The sequence below is a fragment of the Sorex araneus genome, chromosome 9, assembly GCF_027595985.1.
Source record: "Sorex araneus isolate mSorAra2 chromosome 9, mSorAra2.pri, whole genome shotgun sequence".
NCBI classification, from domain to species: Eukaryota; Metazoa; Chordata; class Mammalia; order Eulipotyphla; family Soricidae; genus Sorex; species Sorex araneus.
The window spans coordinates 43,621,921-43,648,459 of NC_073310.1; the positions used below are offsets into that span (position 1 = coordinate 43,621,921).

Consider the following 26,539-nt stretch of genomic DNA (forward strand, 5'->3'; position numbering starts at 1 on the left):
ATGAACCAAGAGCCGCGGCACGAGAAGCAGAGCCTCCCGCCTACTGACTGTGATCCTGAGGTCTCCTAACCCATTTTGGCACCAGAGCAGATTCTTGGAGCCATCCATTTTGACTGTGAACTGAGCTAAAATATTAGAAACCCAAAACCGCGCGGCCGCTATCGCGGCCGCGCGGACTCAAAATCTTCACCTTTACCAAGGAAGAGAAATTATTAGATGATGCTTATTCAGCAGGCCTGATTGTTGGGGAAAATTTCCAATCAACAATAGTGAGTTCTGTATGGAAATATGAAATGTACTCAATATATAGAGAGAATAATGGGAATATCATCAGCTACTTAGATGGGGGGTGGGGTGGGAGGGGGGTGTATTGGGGTTTTTGGTGGTGGAACGGGTGCACTGGTGAAGGGATGGTGGTTTAATCAGTATTTGACTGTGACTTAAAGCTGAAAGCTTTGTATTTTTTTTGTTTTCACGGTGTTTCAATAAAATATTTCTTAAAAAAAAAAAAAAAAAAAAGAAACTTTGGTACATCTATACAATGGAATACTATGCAACTGTTAGAAAAAATAAAGTCATGAATTTTGCATATAAGTGGATCAACATGGAAAGTATCATGCTAAGTGAAATGAGTCAGAAAGAGAGAGACAGACATAGAAAGATTGCACTCATCTGTGGAATATAAAATAACATGTTTTATTTTTAAGATTAGGTTGCTCACTATCCTTTTGATGGAGGCAAGTAGATAGGAAAGAGCCCATATGGCAATGGAATCCTAGGAAGGAGTAAAATCAATAGCCCGAGGGCTGCAAAAGGTTAATAGAAATGGGATGTATTTTACCTTGTTGCCATTTGGTGCTCCCAGATTCTCTTTTGTTTTTTTTACTAATTTCTTAAGGATCATCTCTTTGGTTTTAGTTGCTGTCATATTGATGCTAAAATTTATTTTAGAGGTCACAATTCCTTTATTAAGCCTATATAAAGTTTCATCAATCGGAAGTAATGATAGTCTACCTTTTTTGGTGCCAAATATAAAAATATAAAGAATGATATTAAAAACACTCTAAGAGCATTTTTTGCTTTTGAGGTATTAAGTTATATGAAAATTAATCAATGCTACATTATGCTTACTTCACACATTGGAAGTAAGAGAATTAAAATACATTTAATTATCAGAGATTTTTAACAGTAAAAAGAAAAAAGAATTGTGAAAATTCTATAATTTTACTGTATTATTGCCACTTTTATACACATACTCTGGATGACAAATTATTGACATAAAATATAAATATTAACCTTAAAATTATAGTATAAAAATAAAATTAATTATAAGTACGATAATTTAATATCCATTAATATTCATTTAGCAACTTAATAGAACTCTCAATAATTTATACTAATAATAAAATAAGGTGACACAAATGTATGAATGGATTAGCAAGACTGGCAGAGTTTTCAAATATAAGACTCCTGAAGTTTCACATATCTTTTTATTGTAGTTTAGCTTGAGAACTCCTGTGGAACATTTTTGTTGCCATTTTTCTAAAGATATTAAATAACAGAATAGACAGACATTGCATTTGGTTACTTATAGATTTATAAACAATAAATACTTATAATATTTTGCCTGGGAAGCAGACTAAGTATTACTTTCCCTTAACTATTGAAGTTTTTGAGTACTTTAGAGTATTTAGAGAGAATATTGGATACTTTTTGGAATGTTTTATTTTAAATTTCCAACTAAAAATTTCATGATGAGATTTCTACTAGTATGAAATTACTTGTATATGGTTGAGATAATAATGTTTTCAAATTATTTTTGAAGTACATACCTTTATTTCCTCTTGTCTTAGTTTCAGAAATCAACATGCCAAGATTATGTTTTAAGCTATTGGAATAAATATTTAAGGACTAAAAGTTAGATTATAGTAGCCATATGAAAACAATGTGTTTGGCGTTTTCTACTTATATGCCCCATAAGTCTTTTATTCTCCCATTCAAAGATAAAATTAAGTAATCATTAATACAGATACCCAAATAATAAATTATGATACTCTAAAAACAAGCTATGTATATTGCTAAGTACAGTATGTTGGGTATTTGTCCCTTTATTCAAAGGTAAATGATTATCTTATAAATAATTTACCATAGACCCATTGATATGGTGTTAGATGATGGCTTTGATAAAAATATGATTGAGGAAAGAAAAAAAAGAAAGACGGGGAAACAATGAAAACACTAAAAATATATGTCCAATAGGCGCATTATCATCTGATCCTCAAACCAGAAAAAGATAGCTCAAAGAAGAAAGCTACAGACTTCTTGTTCTGATAAACATCTGCGCAAATACCCCATAAAATCTTAGCAGGTTGGGAATATGACTTAATAGTAGAGCACCATATGTTCTTAATGCAAAGGACCCAGGTTTGATTTCTGGCAACACTAAAAGAAAAAAGATACAATAATAGTAGAGATAGGTTATTTCCTCCGTTATATCCTATCTCTGACCCAGCAATACCACTCCTGGGAATATATCCCGGAGAGGCAAAACAGTATAGTAGAGATGGCATATGTATTTCTATGTTCATTGCAGCACTGTTTACAATAGCCAGAATCTGGAAAAAAACCAGAGTGCCCCAAAACAGATGACTGGTTAAAGAAACTCTGGTACATCTACACAATGGAATACTATGTAGCTGTCAGAAAACATGAAGTCATGAAATTTGCATATAAATGGATCAACATGGAAAGTATCATGTTGAGTGAAATGAGTCAGAAAGAAAGAGACAGACATAGAAAGATTGCACTCATATGTGGAATATAATGTAACTGAGAAGTACAAGTTGGCAACGATGCAACTTCTGGCAGATATCTCTCTGGACTTAGTTACTAAAATACTAAATTACAGAAACCCAAAACTGAGAGGCCGCTAAGTGTGGTCACTGGACCTCATACCTCTTCATCCTCAGCAATGGAAAACAAATTATCTAATGCTTCCTTTTCAGCAGTTCTGACTTTAGGGTAGAGACTCTCCAAACAATAATAGTGAGTTTTGTTGAAATATTGTATGCAATCAAAGTGAAAGTAAAGTGAAATTTATTAGTTACACAGGCGGGGGGGCTAAGGGTGGGGGGGCTAGGGGCGTGGGAGGGTTAGGGGCGTGGGGGGGCGGGGTGAAGCTATACTGGGATTCTTGGTGGTGGAATATGAGCACTGGTGAAGGGATGGGTATTCGAGCATTGTATAACTGAGATTTAAACCTGAAAACTTTGTAACTTTCCACATGGTGACTCAATAAAAAATTTTAAAAAAAGACCAAAAAAATAGTAGAGATAGGTACCAGGAGGTTGGCTCCAAGTCTTGGAAGCTGGCCCCACATGTTGGAGGAAGGGGCAGCTCGCATAGAGAAGGGAACACAGGTAAAGTGTGGTTTGAGGACCTGCATGGGATGGGAGATGCACTCTGAAAATAGAATATAAACCAAATACGATGGCCACGTAGTACTTCTGTTGCAAACCAAAATACCCAAAAGGAGAGAGAGAGAACAAGGGGGAATGCCCTGCCACAGAGGTGGGGTGGGGCAGGGGGGATCGGGTGGGAGGGTGGGAGGGATACTGGGAACATTGGTGGAGGGGACTGGGCACTGGTGGAGGGATATAAACAAAATGCAAATATGAAAGTTCACAAGTTTGTAACTGTAACTCATGGTGATTCACTAATAAAAAAATTTAAAAAATTAAAAATAATAAAAGAAAAAGATACAAAGCTACAAGAAAAGACCAAGTACTTGGGAGTGAAGTTAACAAAGAAGGCAAAGACCTATACTATAAATACCAATGTACTAAAAGAAGTAAAATAAAATGACACAAGGAAATGGAGTGCTGTATTCATGAATTGGATGAATAAATGTTATTAAAATGACCTCTTTCCTGAGAGAGTAAAGTGAAAATCATCTGCCACACAGGCAGGGTGGGGAGTGGGAGTGGGGGTATACTGGAGTTCTTGGTGGTGGAACATGTGCACTGGTGAAGGGATGGGTGTTTAATTATTGTATGACTGAGACTTAAACCGGAAAGTTTTGTAACTGTTCTCTTGGCGATTCAATAAAAAAAGAAGACCTCTTTCTAAAGCAATCTATGGATTCAGCTTAACCCCTATTAACCCAATAACATTTTCCAAATCTAGAATAAACAATTCTGAAGTTTGTATGGAACTAACTCTAAAAGACTTGATAACCAGAGCAATTCTGAGAGTAAAGAACAATGGAGAGATCACACTAGCTAATTTAAAACTATCTTACAAGTCAATAGTAATAAGAACAGAATGGCACTAGAATAAAAATGGACACAGACAAATGAATAGAAGAGAAAGCAGAAATTCATTTATGTACATATGGATATTTAATCTAAGACAAAGGAGCCAAGCCTCTGTCTGCCTTAGGTAAAATGAAGGCTCTTCAACAAATGGTGTTTGAAAAAGTTGACACCTACATAAAAAAAGAAATGCTCTATCATCATTTAATAGCAAAAATTAAGCAGGGTATATTAAAGATTTAGGTTCTGGATACCAAATCATAAAATATATTCTGAAAACACTCCAGGACCTTGAGATAGAGATGTATTTAAATACTCATCTCTATTAGCAAGAGTGTAAAGGAACAATGATAAATAATAAACAAATGGAACTACCTCAAATTAAAGTTTATTGCACAATGAAAGAAATTACCATAATAAAAAAAGACACCATAGAAACTGAGACATTTTTGCACATTGACACATCTGAAAAAGGATTAAAATCCAAGTATTTTGAACAAATTATGCAACTCAGCAGCCAAAAGAAACAACTCAATTTAAAATGGAAAGAAGGGAGCACCCCGGGCTTCCCTCCCCTCCGGACTGCCGGCCGAATGGCCGGCAAGCCACCCCCAGCACGTTGACCGCTGTCGGGTTGTGGGAAAGGGGCGTGGCCTAACCACCAGGGGCGTGGCCTAAGAAAAGTGGGCGTGGCCTCATTGCCGGCCGGCCAAAGCTCACGCGGCGGCAAGTAGTTTCCTCAACATCCTATCCAAGACTAACATCCTAGCTATTCGCAAGCAGTAGGACAATAAAACACAAGACTTCACATAAGAATTGAAGGAAACATCTCAGTAGGAGACCAGTTTCTACAACCAGCAAGTAAAAAGCCAACCACTATTAACTGAGCCTATCCACAATCCTTTTTCGCAACAAAAGGAAACAGGGACACTCATCATCAAGGGCCCTCTTTCATATCACCACAAACAACGTGAAGAAACAGCGAAAATCCCCATTGCAACCAGAGGACGATCAAAGGAGTCCGGAAACCTCAATGGGCGCTTCCTACAAACTTGACCTCTCTGAGAAAGAATTCAGAGTTGAAATCCTCAACATGTTCAGTGAACTCAATGCAAAGATGGACAACTTCAAGGAAGACCTGGCGGAAACAATACAACAGACAACCGACAAAATACGGGAAGAAATGAGAGCAGAAATTAAAAACCTTCAAAAAGAAATGAAGGATTCCATACATGAAATCAAAAACTCTCTGGCTTCCCTCAACAATAGGATGACTACAGCCAAAGACAGAATCAGTATGCTTGAAGATGAGCTGCAAGAGGCCTACAGGCAACATCAAACCATGGCAAGAGACCTCAAAATAGCTCTAGCCAGAATCAGAGTCCTAGGGGATGAATTCAAGAGGAACAACATTAGAATCATTGGACTACCAGAACCACAGGGAACCAACCCCAACGAAAAAGACACAGTCAAACAAATCATTGCGTCAAACTTCCCACAGCTGGACAATGCGGGCATCCAGATTCAAGGCGCCCGAAGAGTGCCAGCTAAAAGAGATCCTAACAGAAAAACCCCAAGACATATCATAGTTACAATGATGGACATCTTCCAGAGAGACACAATACTCCAAGCAGCAAGGTCCAAGAAGGAAATTGCATACAAAGGAGCACCCCTTAGGCTCACAGCAGATCTATCAGAGGAAACCCTCCAAGCTCGAAGGCAATGGTGGGATATAGTGAAAAAACTCAATGAAATCAACGCTTCACCAAGAATACTTTATCCGGCTAAACTCTCATTCAAACTAGAAGGAATCATACACTACTTTGGGGATAAACAACAGCTCAGGAACTTCATAGACTCAAAACCAAACCTAAAAGAAGCACTAAAGGGGCTATTGTAAGACAAGAACACCCCCTACAAGCACAACAAACCCTTGCACAAAGACGGCACAAAATCCCATAACAATAATCTCCTTTAATGTCAATGGTCTGAATTCACCAATTAAGAGACACAGACTGGCAAAATGGATTCAGAGACTCAACCCAACATTTTGTTGCCTGCAAGAAACACATCTGAATAGCCAGAACAAACACAGACTCAAAGTCAAACGATGGAAAACAATCCTGCAAGCAAGCAACTCCCTCAAGAAAGCCGGGGTGGCTTTACTAGTATCGGACAACATAGACTTCAGGTTGAAAAAGATTAGAAGGGATAGTGAAGGCCACTTTTTATTAATCAAGGGATGTGTCCATCAGGAAGAAATCACACTCCTAAATGTCTACGCACCCAATGAGGGACCAGCTAAATACCTACAACAGCTGCTAAGAGACCTCGAGAAGGACATCTCGAGCAACACAATAGTAGTTGGAGACTTCAACACCGCACTGTCTCCTCTGGACAGATCTAGAAGATTAAAACTCACCAAGGAAATACTGGCTTTGAAGGAAGAAATAGAAGAGAGAGGGCTAATAGATCTATACAGGGCTTTATATCCCCAAAAAAAGGAATACACATTCTTTTCCAGTGCACATGGAACATTTTCCAGAATAGACCATGCGCTGGGCCACACAACATACCTCAACAGAATCAACAAGATAGACATTGTACCAGCTATCTTTTCAGACCATGATGCACTGAAGATAAAACTTAACTGTGGACAGATGCAGAAAACCAAATCAAACACCTGGAAATTAAATAGCTCGATATTGAACAATGAGTGGGTCAGGAAGGAAATCAAGGAAGAAATCAAAAGGTACCTAGAAACAAATGAGAATGAAGACACGAGCTACCAGAACCTGTGGGACGCAGCTAAAGCCGTTTTAAGGGGAAAATTTATAGCTCTGCAAGCATATCTCAGGAAGGAAGAAAGGGCCCACATAAATAACTTGACTTCACAGCTCAAGACCTTAGAAAAGGACCAACAAAAGGAGCCAAAACCAGGCAGAAGGAAAGAGATAATAAAACTTAGAGCAGAAATTAATGACATGGAAACCCAAAAGACAATCCGGAAGATCAATGAAACCAAGAGCTGGTTCTTCGAGAAAATAAACAAGATTGATAAACCACTAGCAAGACTCACAAAGAAAGAGAGAGAGAGAACCCTTATAAGCCGAATCAGAAATGAAAAGGGGGACATCACAGCAGAAACCAATGAAATTCAAAAGATCATCAGAGACTACTTTGAAAATCTCTATGCCACGAAACAAGAGAACCTAGAAGAAATGGATAAATTCCTCGACTCCTATAATCTCCCAAGGCTGAACCAAGAAGACCTGGAGTACCTGAATAGTCCAATTAACATCAAGGAAATTGAAATGGTAATCAAAAGTCTCCCAAAAACAAAAGCCCAGGTCCAGACGGATTCACTAGTGAGTTCTTCCAAACATTTAAAGAGGACCTATTGCCAGTCCTTCTCAAGCTCTTCCAGGAAATTGAAGAAACAGAAACCCTCCCTAACAGTTTCTATGAGGCTCATATCTCCCTAATACCAAAAGCAAACAATGACACCACAAAAAAAGAAAACTACAGGCCAATATCCCTGATGAACACAGATGCAAAAATTCTCAACAAAATATTAGCAAATAGAATTCAACAACTCATCAAAAAGATCATACACCACGACCAAGTGGGATTCATCCCGGGGATGCAAGGATGGTTTAACATCCGGAAATCAATCAACATAATCCACCATATCAACAAAAGAAAAGATAAAAATCATATAATCATATCAATAGATGCAGAGAAAGCATTTGACAAGATCCAGCATCCGTTTATGATGAAAACACTAGCCAAAATGGGTATAGAAGGGGCCTTCCTCAATATAGTCAAAGCCATTTATCACAAGCCTATGGCAAGCATTGTCCTCAATGGGGAAAAACTAAGAGCCTTCCCTCTGAGAACAGGGACGAGACAAGGATGCCCACTCTCTCCACTTCTGTTCAATATAGTACTGGAAGTACTTGCAATAGCGATTAGGCAAGAAAAAGACATTAAAGGCATTCAGGTAGGAAAGGAAGAAATCAAGCTCTCACTATTCGCAGATGATATGATACTTATACTTAGAGAACCCTAAAACCTCTACCAAGAAACTCCTAGAAACAATAGACTCGTACAGTAAAGTTGCAGGCTATAGAATCAATACCCAAAAGTCCATGGCTTTCCTATATGCAAATAATGAGAGAGAAGAAAGTGACCTGAGAAAAGCAATCCCATTTACAATTGCGCCTCAAAAAATCAAATACCTCGGAATCAGCTTAACAAAGGAGGCAAAGGACTTGTATAATGAAAACTATAAAACACTACTTCAGGAAATAAAAGAGGACACGAGGAAATGGAAAGACATCCCCTGCTCATGGATTGGAAGAATTAATATTGTCAAAATGGCAATTCTCCCCAAAGCATTGTACAAATTCAATGCGATCCCTATAGGTATACCCTTGACATTCTTCAAAGAAATGGAGCAAGCGCTCCTGAAATTCATATGGAACAATAAGCCCCCACGAATAGCTAAAGCAATCCTTGGGAAAAAGAAAATGGGAGGAATCAACCTCCCCAACTTCCAACTCTACTACAAAGCGGTAGTCATTAAAACAGCATGGTACTGGAACAAAGGCAGAGCGGCAGACCAATGGAACAGGGTTGAATACTCTGACATACACCCCCAAATATATGATCATCTAATCTTTGATAAGGGAGCAAGAAATGTGAAGTGGAGCAAGGAAAGCATGTTTAACAAATTGTGCTGGCAAAACTGGACGGCTACATGCAAAAAAAATGGGCTTAGACCTCCATCTATCACCATGTACAAAAATCAGATCAAACTGGATTAAAGACCTCAACATCATACCAGAATCCCTAAGGTACATTGAAGATAAGGTCGGCAAAACCCTCCATGACATTGAAGCCAAAGGTATCTTCAAAGCTGACACGCCACTGGCTAAGCTAGTGAAAACAAAGATAAATAAATGGGACTACATTAAACTAAGGAGCTTCTGCAACTCAAAAGAAACAGTGACCAAAATACAAAGACAGTCTACAGAATGGGAAAGGATATTTATGCAGTACCCATCCGATAAAGGGTTGATAACAAGGATATACAATGCACTGGTTGAACTCCACAAGAAGAAAACTGCCAACCCGATCAAAAAATGAGCTGATGAAATGAACAGAAACTTTTCCAAAGAAGAAATCCGAATGGCTAAGAGGCACATGAGAAAATGTTCAACATCACTAATCATCAGGGAGATGCAGATCAAAACAACAATGAGATATCATCTCACACCACAGAGACTGGCCCACATCCCCAAAAACAAAAGCAACCGGTGTTGGCGTGGATGTGGGGAGAAAGGGACTCTCCTTCACTGCTGGTGGGAATGCCGACTGGTTCAGCCCTTTTGGAAAACAATATGGACGATTCTCAAAAAGTTAGAAATTGAGCTCCCATTTGACCCAGCAATACCACTCCTGGGAATATATCCCGGAGAGGCAAAAAGGTATAGTAGAGATGACATCTGCATTTCCATGTTCATTGCCGCTCTGTTCACAATAACCACAATATGGAAAAAACCAGAGTGCCCCCAAACAGATGACTGGTTAAAGAAACTCTGGTACATCTACACAATGGAATACTATGTAGCTGTCAGAAAACATGAAGTCATGAAATTTGCATATAAATGGATCAACATGGAAAGTATCATGTTGAGTGAAATGAGTCAGAAAGAAAGAGACAGACATAGAAAGATTGCACTCATATGTGGAATATAATGTAACTGAGAAGTACAAGTTGGCAACGATGCAACTTCTGGCAGATATCTCTCTGGACTTAGTTACTAAAATACTAAATTACAGAAACCCAAAACTGAGAGGCCGCTAAGTGTGGTCACTGGACCTCATACCTCTTCATCCTCAGCAATGGAAAACAATTTATCTAATGCTTCCTTTTCAGCAGGTCTGACTTTAGGGTAGAGACTCTCCAAACAATAATAGTGAGTTTTGTTGAAATATTGTATGCAATCAAAGTGAAAGTAAAGGGAAATTTATTAGTTACACAGGCGGGGGGGGGCTTAGGGTGGGGGGGCTGGGGCGTGGGGGGGGTTGGGGTGTGAGGGGGCGGGGTGGAGCTATACTGGGATTCTTGGTGGTGGAATATGAGCACTGGTGAAGGGATGGGTATTCGAGCATTGTATAACTGAGATTTAAACCTGAAAACTTTGTAACTTTCCACATGGTGACTCAATAAAAAACTTAAAAAAAATAAAATGGGAAGAGGGTTGCTGGTGCCATATAATCTCAAAGAAAAGAAAAGAAAAAGAAAGTAAGTGCTGTCACGAGTGGAAAAAAAGGAACTGAGTGCACAGTTGTTGAATATGCGTATTGGTACAGTCTGTGGAAAACAGTACGGTGATATGATTTTTATTAGATTTATAAATATGATTAATTTACATGATTTAATGATGTTATGGTGATTTGTATTCATAAAAATAAATAATAATATTTTTTAGACTTAAAAATAAATACGGAAGTAGCATATGACACATCCAGATCATTATAAACATTTTTCTAAAGGGCAGAAAAACACTAATGTAATGGGATATTTTTCACCCTTATTCTCATACAACATTAGTCACAATGTCAAAAAAAATGAAATTGACCTATAGATGAAGAAGCTGGTGGTGTACACACACACACACACACACACATACTCAATGGACTATTACTATGCCACTTAAAAAGATACTTTTGGGGCCAAAATAGATGAAAGTTGAGGTGATCATACAGAGTAAATGAGTAACAAAGTGAAATACAATTTCTACATGGTATTTGTGGTGTGTATGTAGCATATGTGGTATATATGGAACACAAAAAAGCCACTAAACTATCACCTAAATTTGGTGGAAACTTATGATTCTTAATCACTGTATGCACTATATACTATATCACTGTCATCCCGTTGTTTGATTTACTTGAGCAGGCACCAGTAATGTCTCTATTACACTCAGCCCTGAGATTTTAGCAGCCTCTCCTTACTTGTCTTTCCCAATGATTGGAGGCTCTTTCAGGGTCAGGGGAATGAGACCTATCGTTACTGTCTTGGGCATATTGAATACGCCACGGGTAGCTTGCCAGGCTCTGCCCTGCGGGCAGGATATTCTCGGTAGCTTGCTGATCTCTCTGAGAGGATGATTATTAATAGAGGAAAAAGAGGAGTGAGAGTGAGAAATATGAATAGTGGGGTCTATTTTTGTTTTTAGGATGGCATTGGAACTTTGATGGTGGGTGCAATGAGTTATATCCACAGTTGTAATTATAGAGCTATACACTAAAAATGCCATAGTAATGTTAATCAATGATAAATAAACTAAAAATGATCACTATGAGGGGGCGACAAAAGACAAAAGAAAAGAAAAAGAGAAGTTGAGAAATACAAATGTGTTGTGAAGATAGAATAGCTATGACAGCAGAGGATTGGAGGGGGTCAGGGAAAGGGGAAACAGGAATTAGGAAGAATAAAATGAGCTATTGGCCATTGGAAATGAGAAATTCAAGAACGATTTCTGTTTCAGGTTTGAATAACTTGCATTCCTCTTACTGAAGTGAAAATTACTACTGTAAGAATAGGTTTGGAAGAGAAATGAAAAATTATATCTTTACTAAGGTATGGTTGAGACATTCATCAAATAGTCAAGTATGTATGTGACAGGTGCAATTGGATCCATAAGTGTAATGACCAGAGGGAAAGACTCACATTTCCACCTTCTTATTAAAATAAAAGAAAAGTGAGGTACTCTAAAGTCCTCATAGATTATTAATTAAATAAAATATTTGCAGTACTTATTTATACAATTTAGATTTATTTTTTCCTTCAAGAAAACAGAGATGTGGTTCTTTATAAAGAATATTTTTATATTTGATAAGAATTAACTCTCTTTAGTGCAACCCAGTCAATTATGTGTGACTTTATTTGTAAGATTTAGGTGCATTTTTCTAGGAAAGAAAATGTAATCATACCTTGTTATATAAAAATTGAGATTTGAAATTTAATTACATTTTCAATAAATGTGAGCATTCCTCATTTAAAGAAATTAATCTTTTGGTAATATTTTGAAAAGTAAAGAGGAGATTAAATATTTTCTTAGTTTCTCTTTTGAATAATTTTGCATTTCTTACATAAGTAAACTTGGTTTTGAAAAATGTAAGCTTTATATATTAAATAAAACATTTTACCAGTCAAATCATATTTAGAGAATAATGCAGCCAACCTTGTTTTTTTAGTTTCATTATATAATAAAACTTCTCCTAAAACTGATCCATATTTCACACTAAATGCTCCTGATTCCTGCAGTCTTTCAAGCATTTGATTAATAAGCGTGGTTTTCCCAACACCAGGATCTCCTAAAAGAATACATACATTAGGACAGTAGAGTAGATTTATCTACAAGAAAATGAATAGAAGCTAACATACTAAAATAAAATAACATTTTCTTTCATTGAAAATTGCATGAGATGTTGTTCTGCTCGTTTTTTAAAAAATGTGATTAAAAAGATATTAAACCAAAACTTTATAAACCAAAATTATGAAAAACTCAAATTATCTTGAGTTATTTAATATCGAATGTTTATTTGAAATATTATAAATCTTTTAGCTTACAGACTATAGCAGAACTACTACAGGAAATTAATTTCTTAAATTTTTTTTTTGTCAACACAATCTGGCGGAGAAATTTGTTGACAAACCCTATTGTTGCAAAACAGGTAGTAATGACCTTGCAACTCATCAGATTAAGTTAAAACATGAACCAACTTCTTTAGACAAAATTGAAGACAGTGAATGAGTCATTTGAGAGTAAAACACAACTTCATTAGACCTGCATATTTTAAGTACAGGACATTGAAAGTAATACTATTGCTTCTTATAAAAACACTACTATCCAAAGAGTAGTGTTGAAAAAAAATGTTAAGTTGATAATAAAAGAGTCATGTAATTTTTCATTTGATTGTGTAAAATAATTGAAAATTTTACCTTGGTTAGAGAATTGTGTCCCCTGATCTTTTAAAAAATTCAGTAATTTTTTTCTTGACTACAATGAATTATGTAAATGTAATTAAACCAGCCACTGTTACTACCATAAGTAGTTCTCTAAGGGCCTTAACCCATGGGCTTTGGAGGGTCACACATATATTCATCCTACAGTTCTATTTCTGGAATATACTGAAGATAATGAAAGTACAAAGAAGATTAATAATGCCCTATTTCTGCAAGCATGTGCGGAAATGGGCATTAGTAGGCTATTGGTAAAACCATATATAAATATAATCATAGAAAATATAATCATAAAAACTTTTAAGATGATCTTGCTCACCTGTGGTATATAGAGAAACAAAACAAGGTAATAAGACAGTATCAAATAATAAAACTTTGGCCCTGAATAGCAACTGAAAATATCAAAAAATGGGAATGTGGGGGAGAGGGTGGGGAGAGAAAAAGAGGTGAACTGGAAGTAACAAGGACAGTGGTGGAGGGTCTTGGGCACTTTTGTAGTGTTGAGGTATGATAACTGTGTGCACATCACAAATCATAACATCAACACTACTATAAGGCTGTAATTTAAATGATAGTAATTAAAGAATATATTTTTCCTATTTACACAACAACATGGTTAAGCTAAATAATTAAGAAGCTTCTTACTAAGACTGAACTTAATTTTCTTTAAATATTTTTAATACCTGTGAGAAGAACAGGGAAGGAATTTCTTAAAAGAAGACTTATGAGAAAAGAAATACTTTTTGTATCTCTGGTAGCAATATGATAAATGTTCTCTCCATATTCTGATATCTTCAGGAGGTTGTCATTGGGCTCTCCAGCATTAGTTATTATTGAAGTTCCTAAGTTAAAATTGTAAAAAGTTTTGAATGATTTACAAATAAAACTTATTCTGCATATTGTTAACCTAATATGCCCATCTGCCAAAACAGCTGAAACATGAGACCAAAATTGTTAGTGCCGAGGGACTCTGCTGGTCTTAGACGTTGTCCTTTGCATTAATGCTAAGAACTGGTGAATTTAACTCAACACATTTCTAAGTTCCCCATATGCAAATTCCCTGTCTTTACTGCAGTAACCTACTAATTGGCCCTTGCATGGAATTCAAGCATCTCATTATTTATGTAGGGGCCATTCTTGGTGTTTTGGTCTGGTGGTCCTGCTTCTCTGGAGGTGCAGTGTTCAGGCCTGCAGTGCTCAGGGACCACCAGGGCTATGCTGAGGGTGCTGGGGAGGGATTTTCCCGGATGGGGATAAAACTCATAAATTTGCACATAGTAGGCATTACCACTGAGCCATATCATTTACCCTTCAATTTTTTTTTTTAATGCCACTGTCTTGCCAAAGTATCTTTTAATGCTGTTTCTTTAGTTCTTTGGAAATCCTCTCCTCCACTATTGTGTCTCTTTCTTTCGTCTGCAATTTTCCATTAAACAAGCAGATAGATGCTAGTATTTCTGATATTTTTATTAGCTGAACCACTGAAATTGGCAGGTTTGTTAGAAAAGAAACATTCAAATGTGTAACATTTTATATGAAATAATACACACACAGCACATACACATACATCCCCAAATTAAACCTTGAGTTCTTTTCTCTTGATTTCACAGTTTTCTCTAACTATAATCCAAATTCTCTCCCTTATTACACAGTCAAAACTCTCAACTGGTTAAATGCAACACATCGCTTCTCGGCCTTTTGGCTAAGATCAAGTGCAACATAGACTCACTAGTTAATCTTTTAGTCACTCTTAATTTAATATAATTATTTATCTGAATTTAATATGAAGTACCTTAGGGTATATAAAACAAAGAGTTAGTCCTGAGGCTGAAGTGATAGTACAGTGAGTAGGGCTCTTGTCTTGCACATGCCAACCGGGTTCAATCCCTGACAACCCCCACGCACGGCCAGGAGTAAGTAATTCATGAGTGCAGAGCCAGGAGTAACCCCTGAGCATCGCTGGGTGTGGCCCAAACCCCCAAAATAGAGTTAGTCTTTTTCTTAACTTTATATTCCAGTCACCTAGTTCCTATGCATGATGTTATGTGAATTAATAGGGCTTTATTAATCTATAATAAAGATTAACACTCTATAATCTCTGATATGTGCTGGAATCTAAAAAAGATCCCAAAGACACAGAATAAAGATTGGCGGTTGTGGAAAAGGATATTCACCCAATACCCATTCGATAAGGGGTTGATATCAAGGGTATATAAAGCACTGGTTGAACTCTACAAGAAGAAAACATCCAACCCCATCAGAAAATGGGCCAAAAAAATGAACAGAAACTTTTCCAAGGAAGAGATACAAATGGCCAAAAGGCACATGAAAAAGTGCTCTACATCACTAATCATCAGGGAGATGCAGATCAAAACAACCGTGAGATACCACCTCACATCACAGAGACTGGCACACATCCAAAAGAGCAAAAGCAACCGCTGTTGGAGAGGATGTGGGGAGAAAGGGACCCTTCTACACTGCTGGTGGGAATGCTGACTGGTTCAGCCCTTCTGGAAAACAATATGGATGCTTCTCAGAAAATTAGAAATTGAGTTCCCATTTGACCCAGCAATACCACTACTGGGAATATACCCCGGAGAAGCAAAAAAGTATAGTCGAAATGACATCTGCACTTATATGTTCATCGCGGCACTGTTTACAAAAGCCAGAATCTGGAAAAAACCTGAGTGCCCGAGAACAGATGACTGGTTAAAAAAACTTTGGTACATCTATACAATGTAATACTATGCAGCCGTTAGAAAAAATGAAGTCATGAACTTTGCATATAAGTGGATCAACATGGAAAGTATCATGCTAAGTTAAATGAGTCAGAAAGAGAGAGACATAGAAAGATTGCACTCATCTGTGGAATATAAAATAAAAGAATAGGAGACTAACTTCCAAGAACAGTAGAAATAAGTACCAGTAGGTTGGCTCCATGGCTTGGAAGCTGGTCTCACGTGCTGGAGAAAAAGGTAGCTCAGATAGAGAAGGGAACACCAAGTAAAATGTGGTTGGAGATCCTGCCCAGGAAGGGAGATGTGTGCTGAAAGTAGACTAGAGACTGAACACAATGGCTGCTCAATACCCCTATTGAAAACCACAACACCCAATTGGAGAGAGAGATCAAAAGGGAGTACCCTGCCACAGAGGCAGGGTGGGGTGGGGGGGAGATGGGATTGCGGGAGGAAGGATACTGGATTTATTGGTGATGGAGAACGGGCACTGGTGGAGGGATGTGTTTGTGAACATTGTATGAGGGAAAAACAAGTTCTAGTGTGAATCTGTATCTGTACCCTCATAGTGATTCACTAATTAAAGAATAAAATAAATTAAAAAAAATAGAACTTCTGAGAATAAGAAAAAAATAAAGATTGGCGGTTGTTCAAGGCAGAGGAGGAGTGTATAGAATGAGAGAAATGGGAATGAGGAGAGTGAAAAGGTAAACAATGTCAGGGCATATAATGTACCACCTGGAGATGATAGTTGGCCATATTATTGTACATTTGAAAGTTACCAAGAGTGAGTTCTAAAAGTTCTTATCACAAGCAAAATAAAATTCTATTAGGTAATGGTAACTGCTTTTTAAAAATTTATCACAAACTTTATTGTTGTATTCACTATAAATATGACTCATATAATTTTGTTAATATCTTTGCTGTTTCAGAAAATAGGTCTTAGGCAGAAATGATGGCAAAAACTGTTATAAGAACTAATGTTTATTAATTTTTGTTCTTCCTTTAAATACTGACACTGAGATGCTGACACAGAGTCAGTGAGAAATAGTAAAGTTTAAGAAATCAAAGGCTGTGCTGAGGAAATTATACTTCATAAGTTATGTAAATAAAATGACAACAGAAAGTTAAAAAGTATAAACACACAATCTGCTTTGTGCGCTGAAGTTCAAACCTGGGTCCACCCCGGAGCACCAAGCTATGAGTAGCCCCTGAGCACTTTCAGGTGTTACCATAAAACCTAAATAAATAAGAATATTGTTAAAAAATAAATCACTACAGGAATCCAGTGGAAAAATTAGCACAACTATGAGGATATGATGTATTCAAAATATCTTGTTTCTTAGTTGTCATTAGATTTACGTCTTTCTAGGGAGAGAATTTAGACTTACACAGGAAATGTAAGGAGAGTTCAGGCTGACTAACTCTTTAGGGAGAGTTTAGGGTTAGTCATCTTTAGAGGGATTGAGAGACAATCTAACAGATAAATTATTCCAAGAAAATCATAATCTATAATCTCAAAGCAATATATTAAAGATGTGGACTTATTGCTAATCTGCCATATGTCCCCCCCATGCCCACAGTTTATGCAAACATTTATCCTTTGTCTTATTGATATATACCAACTCGTAAAGAATACTCTATGTGTGTGTGTGTGTGTGTGTGTGTGTGTGTGTAATCAAGGGTATGGCCTTGCAGCCATATGTTAAGCCATATGAGGCCAGGCAGCCCTTGTTCACTGCTGTTTGGGCTAGCTTGTTACCTGAATAAGTCATTGCACCTGTTTCATTCTCTGTGCTCAACACTGCTGAATTGAGTTGAAGGTTCAACTGGTTTTATGGTACTGATCCAAATCCACACTTTGGACTTGGAGAAAATATTTCTGGTTTCCCAAAGAAATGACACACTAAGATACTGAGTTGTATGCATTGAGTATTTTCCCCCTATATATTGGTAAAGCTAAGGTAAAAATGTTTCAATATCATCACTAACATAAGCAATACATTTCAGAGGGACTAAATAAATATTATTACTCACTAACACTGATGGTGACAAATGCTATACAATAAAGCTTTAGTATTTATAAATGAAATAGAACTTTCTGAATACCGCATCATTCTTCTGTATAATTGCTTTCTATTGAAAACTTCTAAAACAACTAAATTTGGGATTATTTCATAAGTTAAATCTTCCATCAAAGTAATTCAATGAGATTTTTCACATACTGAATTTCATATATTTAGAAGAACTCTGCATGAAGATTGATCATTAAATTCTCACCTGAAAATTCAATGAAACACTAAAAGTTCAACAATTTCAATATATTTTCTACACATAGAAGCTACATGGATATTTGTCAAACTATGGTTACTCTGGGGTGGGGGTGATGGGAGGGAAATTGGGGATACTAATGCTGGGAAATGTACACTGGTGTAGGGGTGGGTGCTGTCTGACTGAAACCTGATCATGAACAGCTTTGTAAGGGTCTATCTCACAGTGATTCAATGAAAAAAAAAAAAACAATCAAACCCATGGCTGTCCATTTCTGATTCCAGTTTCCTTTATAACCAAGGAATTTCTTTTCTTCACATATATATTTTGTACTTTAGAATAGGTCTTAACTTCCCTTTCTCTCAACGATAATATTGAACTAAAATAATGAATTTCCATTAGTAAGACTGTCAAGAAAAGTCTGTTCAACAAAATAGTTTTACTTTTCCAGAAAGCAATACTTAAAAGTATTTAGAAATAAGTTTTGTAAACACATTACTAAACTGTTTCCTACTTGAACACTTAAAGACTATGACACAACTACCTTTACATATAAAGCATTACTTAAACTTTAGAGAAGTTTGAGTATGATTTCTGTAATTACTCTTACCTCTTTGAATTAGTGTGTGAATACTAGGAAGTAATTCTGACCATAATACGAACTCACATTGTTGTATATCCACAAAATATCCAAAAATGGAATGTTGACCAGTTGGTAGGTTACAGTCTATGTTTGAAAAAGATAAATAAATCTAAGAAGCTTTAAAAAAAGGTTTTTATTTAAGGATATAAACATTAATTGAGAGGCTGGAATGATAGCATAGCAGGTAGGGTGTTTGCTTTGCACACAGCCGACCTGGGTTCAATTCCCAGCGTCCCATATGGTCCCTTGAGCACCGCCAGGAGTGATTTTTGAGAGTAGAGCCAGGAGTAACCCCTGAGCATCACCAGGTTTGACCCAAAAAGCAAAAAAAAATTGATAATAAATCTTGGGCACTGAATTATAAGCTTGAGAATACCAAACTGGGGGGAACTGGGGAAACAATAAAGCTGGCTGGAAGTAACACAGGAGCAAAGCTGGAGGGTCTGGAGCAAATGGGGGTGGTGGCTAAGGGAGGTAACAGTATGCACAAATACCACAACTGTTGATTAGCAAAAAAGGTGAGGAGGAAGGAGGTCAAACCAGAGGTGATGCAAGGACATGGGTGGGGAGGTCATGGACACTTTGTTGGTGGTGATATATGTAGCAACTTTTGTGCATCTATACCATAACATTAAACCCTATTTTCTTTTCTTTTTTTCTTTTTTTTATTAGTTTATTTTTAATTAGAGAGTCATCGTGAGGGTACAGTTACAGATCCATACATCTTTGTGCTCATGTTTCCCCCATACAAAGTTCGATAACCCATCCCTTCACCAGTGCCCATTCTCCACCACCAGTAAACCCAACATCCCTCCCCCCCTCCCCAGTCCTGTCTCCCCCCACCCCACCCTGCCACTATGGCAGGGTATTCCCTTTTGTTCTCTCTCTCTGATTAGGTGTTGTGGTTAAACCCTATTTTAATACTATTGCCTAAAGTATAATAATAAAGAATTGCCCCAAGTACTATTACTCCTTTGTCCCTCTTGGAGAACCCGGCAAGCTACCGATAGTATACGGCTCGCACGGCAGAGCCTGGCAAGCTGCCCACGGTGTATTCAATATGCCAAAACAGTAACAACAAGTCTCACGATGGAGACGATACTGGTGCCTGCTTGAGCAAATCGATGAGCAGTGGGATGACAGTGACAGTGACTATTACCCACTGGAATATTTTAGTTTATATCCTACCAGAATTTTAAATAAAAAGAATTTTTAATGTAATTTTGTTTTTAATGGGGGGAGGTGTGTTTGGTGATGTTTAGGATTTACTCTTAGCTCTGTGCTGAGGGATCACTCTTGGAGCTGTTTAGGGGCCATTGACAGGGCCAGAGAACTAAACCAGGCTCAGATGCATGTAAGGCGGTGCCTTCAGCCCTCACTAGCTCTCTGGCCCCAAATGTCTCACTAATGATACAATCTCTATTTGAAATATTGACTACAAACTAGAGATAAAACATTTACATATCTAAATGGATAACAGAATATAAAAGTAAGGATTATTAAAATAGCAAGATTTTTCATACTCAAAAATGTAAAGAAAAGCTTTACTAAATTGTCTGCAATTTTTATATCCACAAACCAAGGTGAAGCATGAGCTGGTGTACTTTGAAATCTTACCCAGAAATTCTGATGATAATTTTTGTGTTAAGATCTTAGCAAAGCCAGTAAAATGTACTGGTTGAAGCCAAATAAATACATCAGAGAAATTTGGCACTTAGTTAAAAAACAAAATTTCTTAGTGGATTCTGGAAAATATAGAATAATACAAGTGACTTTACCACATGAATATAAACAACAAAAATAATCTTCTTTAAACAAGAAATCTTATTTCTTTGAATAATTTATAAAAATTTTACTAAAAATTATTAAATTAATGACAAAATTTCACTAAAATGTATTCATTTTGTGTATACTGGTCTGTGAAGTTCTTTTCCTTATCACATTTTTAAATTTTCTTTTTGGGTCACACCTGGCAATGCACAGGGGTTATTCCTGGGCTCTGCACTCAGGAATTACTCCTGGCGGTGCTCAGGGGACCATACGGGATGCTGGGAATCCAGCCCGTGTCTGCCGCATGTAAGGCAAACAACACCCTAGGCTATGCTATCGCTCCAGCCCCTCACATGTGTGTATTCTTTTAAATACAGCAATAATCAGGATATAGAATTCTAAAATTGAAAACAAATTCCTTAGTGCTTTTCCTTTTGTATCCAGATAGTTATATCAGTCATAATTGTGGCAACCAACGTCATATAAAGTGACCGGCCACAGCCCTCCACAATACTCCAGCCACAGTGTCCCAAGAACTGTAGGTAAAGCCCACCTCTTCCTGTGGTCCAGTGGGAGGAGCCATATGGCCCCGCCTACCAGGTCTGCTCAACTCAGGGAATGCTTTCCAGACTTTAAACTGGGTGAAGTGCAGACAGAACAAAAGTTTCATCCTTGTATCATCTCTCTGCCCCTTGTCTTAATTCCAGTTTCTTGGTTTGGAGAAGTGGAAAGAAAAACCATCTTCTGTCCTCACGTGGACATTGACAGTCTAACTAAGCACCAGAATTTCTGAACCCAATACCCACCCCATCCTGTGTAGTTTCAGCATCTGCTCCTAAGATTAGTGCTTGTAATTTCAGCTCATTTGTTTGTTTCTGATACCTAAATATTTTTCATTCTTTCCTAAATATATATCCCAAATATATGAAATACATGTTATATATGATACAGATTACATATATTTATTTTATATATAAAGTGAATAATACAAATATATAATACTATTTCTTGAATACATCTATTTAATTCAAATTTCTAAGTCTTTGTGGCTGGAAGGATTTCAGTAATCTCAATTTGATCATATTGTTGGAACATAAAGTGCCTCATGAAATAGTTAATTTAGAAGAAAAACAATGTTTAGTTATTTGTGATGATTATGTTTTAACCAACGTCTTTTACAAGAAATCTGAAGATCCGTGAGATAACAGAGCAGGTTAATGGGACAGCGAGAGTGTGCATTGGATGCACTGGATGACAGTTAGGAGTCTGGGGTCACGAGGACCCTGTAGCAGCTAAAGATCCAATGGATAGCTGGCCTGACCTTTGGCCTAGGGTTCATCTAACTGGAATATTGCATAAAGCTTTCCATAGAGGTTGTAACTTTTTATGTTATAACATACAAATATATTCAATTTCTTGTTTCTATGCAGTTATTCAAACACTTGGTAGTTTTTCTATTTCTATTGTTGATTTTAATTTTTTTATTTTCCAGCTATATTGAGACTTATTGTGTAAGTATGAAGAGTACAATGTGATTTTTTGATATGTATGTATTGACACATGATTATTGCATTTGGTTGGTTGATATTCAGCACTTCAAATAACTTTTTAAATAGTTCAAGGAAACAATTTATGACTTGTGAAAAACAAAAATTTACTCTTAAGTGCAGAATCCCCGCCTTCTCCAGATGGAGTCCTTGCGACACTGAGCTTCTACTAACACGGCTCCAGTTTGTGGGACTGGAATATCTCTCCAAACCGCGAGGCCTCATAAGTGGCCGTGCAACCTTTCCTGATATCCAAAGAAAATGCTCAGGAACGGCTCCGCCACCCCAGAGTGGCCATCATACCAGGGGCACAGAAACCCAGAGGCTGCTAGCAGCTACACTCATGGACTTTGAACTAAACTTCGGTCCCATGCAGCCCCGGGAGGGAAAGGGTTTTTGTCCTTATCCTTTTCTTCCTCTCGGCAGCATGGCAACCACCACCCTTTAGTGCCAATTGGACAGAGAAGCAGGAGCTTGCAATGATGGGATGCATGGGGAATCTCACGATGGGGGGGGGGGCGCAGAACTAGCCCTGCTTCCTGCTCAAATGAGACCCCAGAGGCCTCCCACGAACAGCTCCCCCGCTCCTGAACAGCCATGATCCCAGAGGCACACAAACCGATCTTGGAATTCAGCGGCTCCTGGCAGAAATATCTCTGGACTTAATACCAGAATCCCAAAACTGGGCGGCCAATTTCATGACTGTGCAACATCATATGCTCATTGTTACCAACAATAGAAAACATACAATCTAATGATGCCATTCTGACAGGTCTGACTGTTGGGGTGAAAACTCCAAATAATGATAGTGAGTTTTTGGTCAAAAATTGAATGTTATCATAGCAATGAGAGAGTTAATTGAAAATCATCTGCCACACAGGCAGAGGGGGAGTGGGAGGGAGGGGCTCTGGGGTTCTTGGTGGTGGATCATGTGCACTGGTGAAGGGAATGGGTGTTTGATCATTGTATGACTGAGACTTGATCCTAAAAGCCCTGTAACTGTTCTCACGGTGTCTGAATTAAAAAACATAAAATAATAATAATAATAATAATAAAAAGGAATATTCTTCAAATGTGGTTCATTGGATATTCCACACTGGGTGAATTTATTGTTTCACAATTAGGTAAAGCATGATTTCTACCAGCTTTATACAAGTACAAGTCAATGGATGATAAAGTTCAAACTACTTATAAATTTACTAAAATTGAAAAAAAATTTACTCTTAAAAATTTCCAAGTATACAATACGGTATTGTTACCCAAAATCACTAAGGTGTACGTTATAGCTCTAGAACTTATTTATAGTGTAGCTACAAGTGTATACTTTTTGTTTGTTTATATACATATACATACATACACACATATATATATACATGTATATATTTTTTGGGTTTCCCAAGTGGTATTCAAGGGGTACAGGGACTACTCAGGGAACTGGGTCTGTGGTTTAGTGCTAGAGCCTGTTGATATGATCTTGCGTGGGCCTTGAAGTGCTGGGAATTTCCTGGATGATCCTGGTGGTGTTCAGAGGCTCCTAGAGCTATACTTGGGGATGTTGAAGGCCTTCGAGCTATATCCAATGATATTTGGAAAGTCACATGGCTTGGGGATTGAACCTGGGTCAGAGGCAGTCCAGGTATGCATGCTGCTACAAATTTCCCAGTACAGGTTTTTGCTTTCTGTTCAGCCTCTCCTTGTTTTTCTGTCTCCCAACACTGGGCAATCGCGATTGTATTCTATTTTATGAGTATGGCCTTTTGATTTCTCATGAAAGAGAGATCTCAATATCTGACATAACATCCTAATGCCCCAAGGGTGTAACATTACATCCATATTATTACGCATCACAGAATTTCATTTTTTAATGGTTGAGTAATTTTCTCTGTGTGTATGTAGATAATTACAACTTTATTCATTTTCTACTAAATGACAGACTGTCTTTACGTATATTAGCTATTGTGAATAATCATCCTGCAATGAATAAAAGAGTGCACATATGTGACATGATTTTATTTTTTCTGAGGGAGAGGTATAGACCCAGAAGTGTGACTGCTAGGTCATATGGTAGCTCTATTTGTTTAAGGAAACTTCATACTATTTTGCATAATGTCTCTACCAATTTGTAATCCCACTCAAAGTGCACATGATTACTATTTTACACAAATGCTGATTCTGAAAATTTAAGTCTCTTGCCTTTTTGGGAGTTGTGAGAGTCGTGAGGCATTGGTTTTACAACCAGCCTCGAGTTGTGAGGCAATGGTTTTAATTTATGTTCTCTTGATGATTAGTAAAATTGTATACTTTTCTATGTGTACCTTCTGGCTATTTCTTTATTTTCAGAAAAATGACTAGTCAGGTCAACCACCACTAGAAGAAATCATATTATTTAATGTTTTTGCTACTGGGTCCTGTGAGTTCCTTTCATATTTTGGATATTAATCCATTTGTATTTTTAACAATTTTGAATTACTGAATTACCATGAGATACATTAAGCTGCTCATAATTTGGTTTTAGTCTCTCTCTCTCTCTCTCTCTCTCTCTCTCTCTCTCTCTCACACACACACACACACACACTCTATTACCCCTTCTCCTTTTAGACATTGTGTTTTGCAGTACAGATACTGAAAGGTTATCCGGTATATCCCTTTACCTACTTTTAACACCCAGTTTTTGTCCAGTGTGATCATTTCCAGCTATTATTGTCATCCCAGTCCCTTTGCTACCTTATGTACTGTCAACCCCACACACACTTGTGGTTGATTTCAACCACTGACCAGAACAATTTTCCTAGACCATGTCTTCCCTCACTGTGGAATATGTCTTCTAATATATATATATATATACACACATACATATATATATATATCACTGTATCACTGTGTCACTGTCATTCCGTCGTTCATCAATTTGCTCAAGCAGGCGTCAGTAATGTTTTCATTTGTCCCTGTCGCGTACTAGTGTAGCCCGATGGTGTATTGGGAACTCTTTCAGGATCAGGGGAATGAGGCCATCGTTGTTACTGTTTTTGGCATATCGAGTATGCCACGGGTAGCTTGCCAGGCTCTGCCGTGTGGGCTGTATACTTTCAGTAGCTTGCTGGACTCTCTGAGAGGGACAGAGGCTTTTGGGGCATCTTCTAATTGCCTTTACAGGTGTTCCCAATCTACCGAATGTAAGTTTTTAGTCGACTGGCATGTTGTAACGATCTGCACACTGAAAAACATGCACCTGCCTGCATCTCTGGGCAGCACCTGGGACATCTGCAGCCTCAGGTTGATCTACTTGAGGTTGATGGAGTGCGCCCGTAGGTTGCTGAGCAGCTTGCAGAGCAGGACCCTATCTCAGAGGGTCTGTGCCAGGTTGAGCACCTGTGCCGAGTCCCAGGTCACCCTGTGATTGGTTGACAGCACCCACAGTGGATGAGCCTCTGTGCGCACTGCTGCCACGGCTCTATGTCCGACGGTGCTGTGATTCGGTCCTGCCAGGGCAGGTGGCAACACCGCGGCCACCACCATGGTTTCTCCGTGCCCAGTTGACACCATTCTGTCCGAATCTTGCAAAACAGCCAGAGATGTCCATCAGGAATCACGCATAGAGTTCCAGCAGGGATCACGCGTAGAGTTCCATGCCTGGTGTGCTCAGTGCGTGTTATCTAAGGCGAGATGGTAAACTGGGCTCGGGAGAGCATGAGGGGTTCAGGTGGCATCAGCACCATCTTGTTTAAGAATATGTTCACTCATATGTGAATCTCGGCCTGAGCATGTGGAAAGCGACCTGGAGTGTGGCGGTGGTTGGGTTGTGGAGGTCGGCTACCAGGGCTGGGTCCCTTGGGGAGGGGAGGGTTCTCACCCGCCTCCCTCTGGGGCACCCCAAGTGAAAACAGCCTGGTGTGGAGTTCAGTGGTATAGTTATGCTCCCTTATAGTTTTATAGTTTTATGCTCCCTTCTGGGAGAAGCAGCTGTGAGTTCTGGACACACACACACATATCAAAAATAAATACAGTCATTCTATATATGTCCCTTTCTTTCTGACTCATTTCACTCAGCATGTTACTCTCCAAGTCCATCCATTTGTAGGCAAATTTCATGACTTCATTTTTCATAACAGCTGAGTAGTATTTCATTGTGTACATGTACCATAGTTTCTTTGTCCATTTGCCTGTTCTTGGACACTCAGATTGTTTCTAGATTCTGGCTAATCATCAGGGATATGCAGATC

At 37.9% G+C, this 26,539-nt stretch overlaps 1 protein-coding gene across 1 annotated transcript in view; it reads right to left on the minus strand.

Moving 5' to 3' along the window:
• The window catches only part of DNAH14 (dynein axonemal heavy chain 14), a 311,036-nt gene that overhangs the window by 147,344 nt on the left and 137,153 nt on the right, over positions 1-26,539 (minus strand). Inside the window, 4 exon segments of the mRNA XM_055117878.1 lie at positions 842-974; positions 12,572-12,704; positions 14,037-14,195; positions 18,970-19,086. Coding sequence (XP_054973853.1) covers positions 842-974; positions 12,572-12,704; positions 14,037-14,195; positions 18,970-19,086 — 542 coding nt within the window.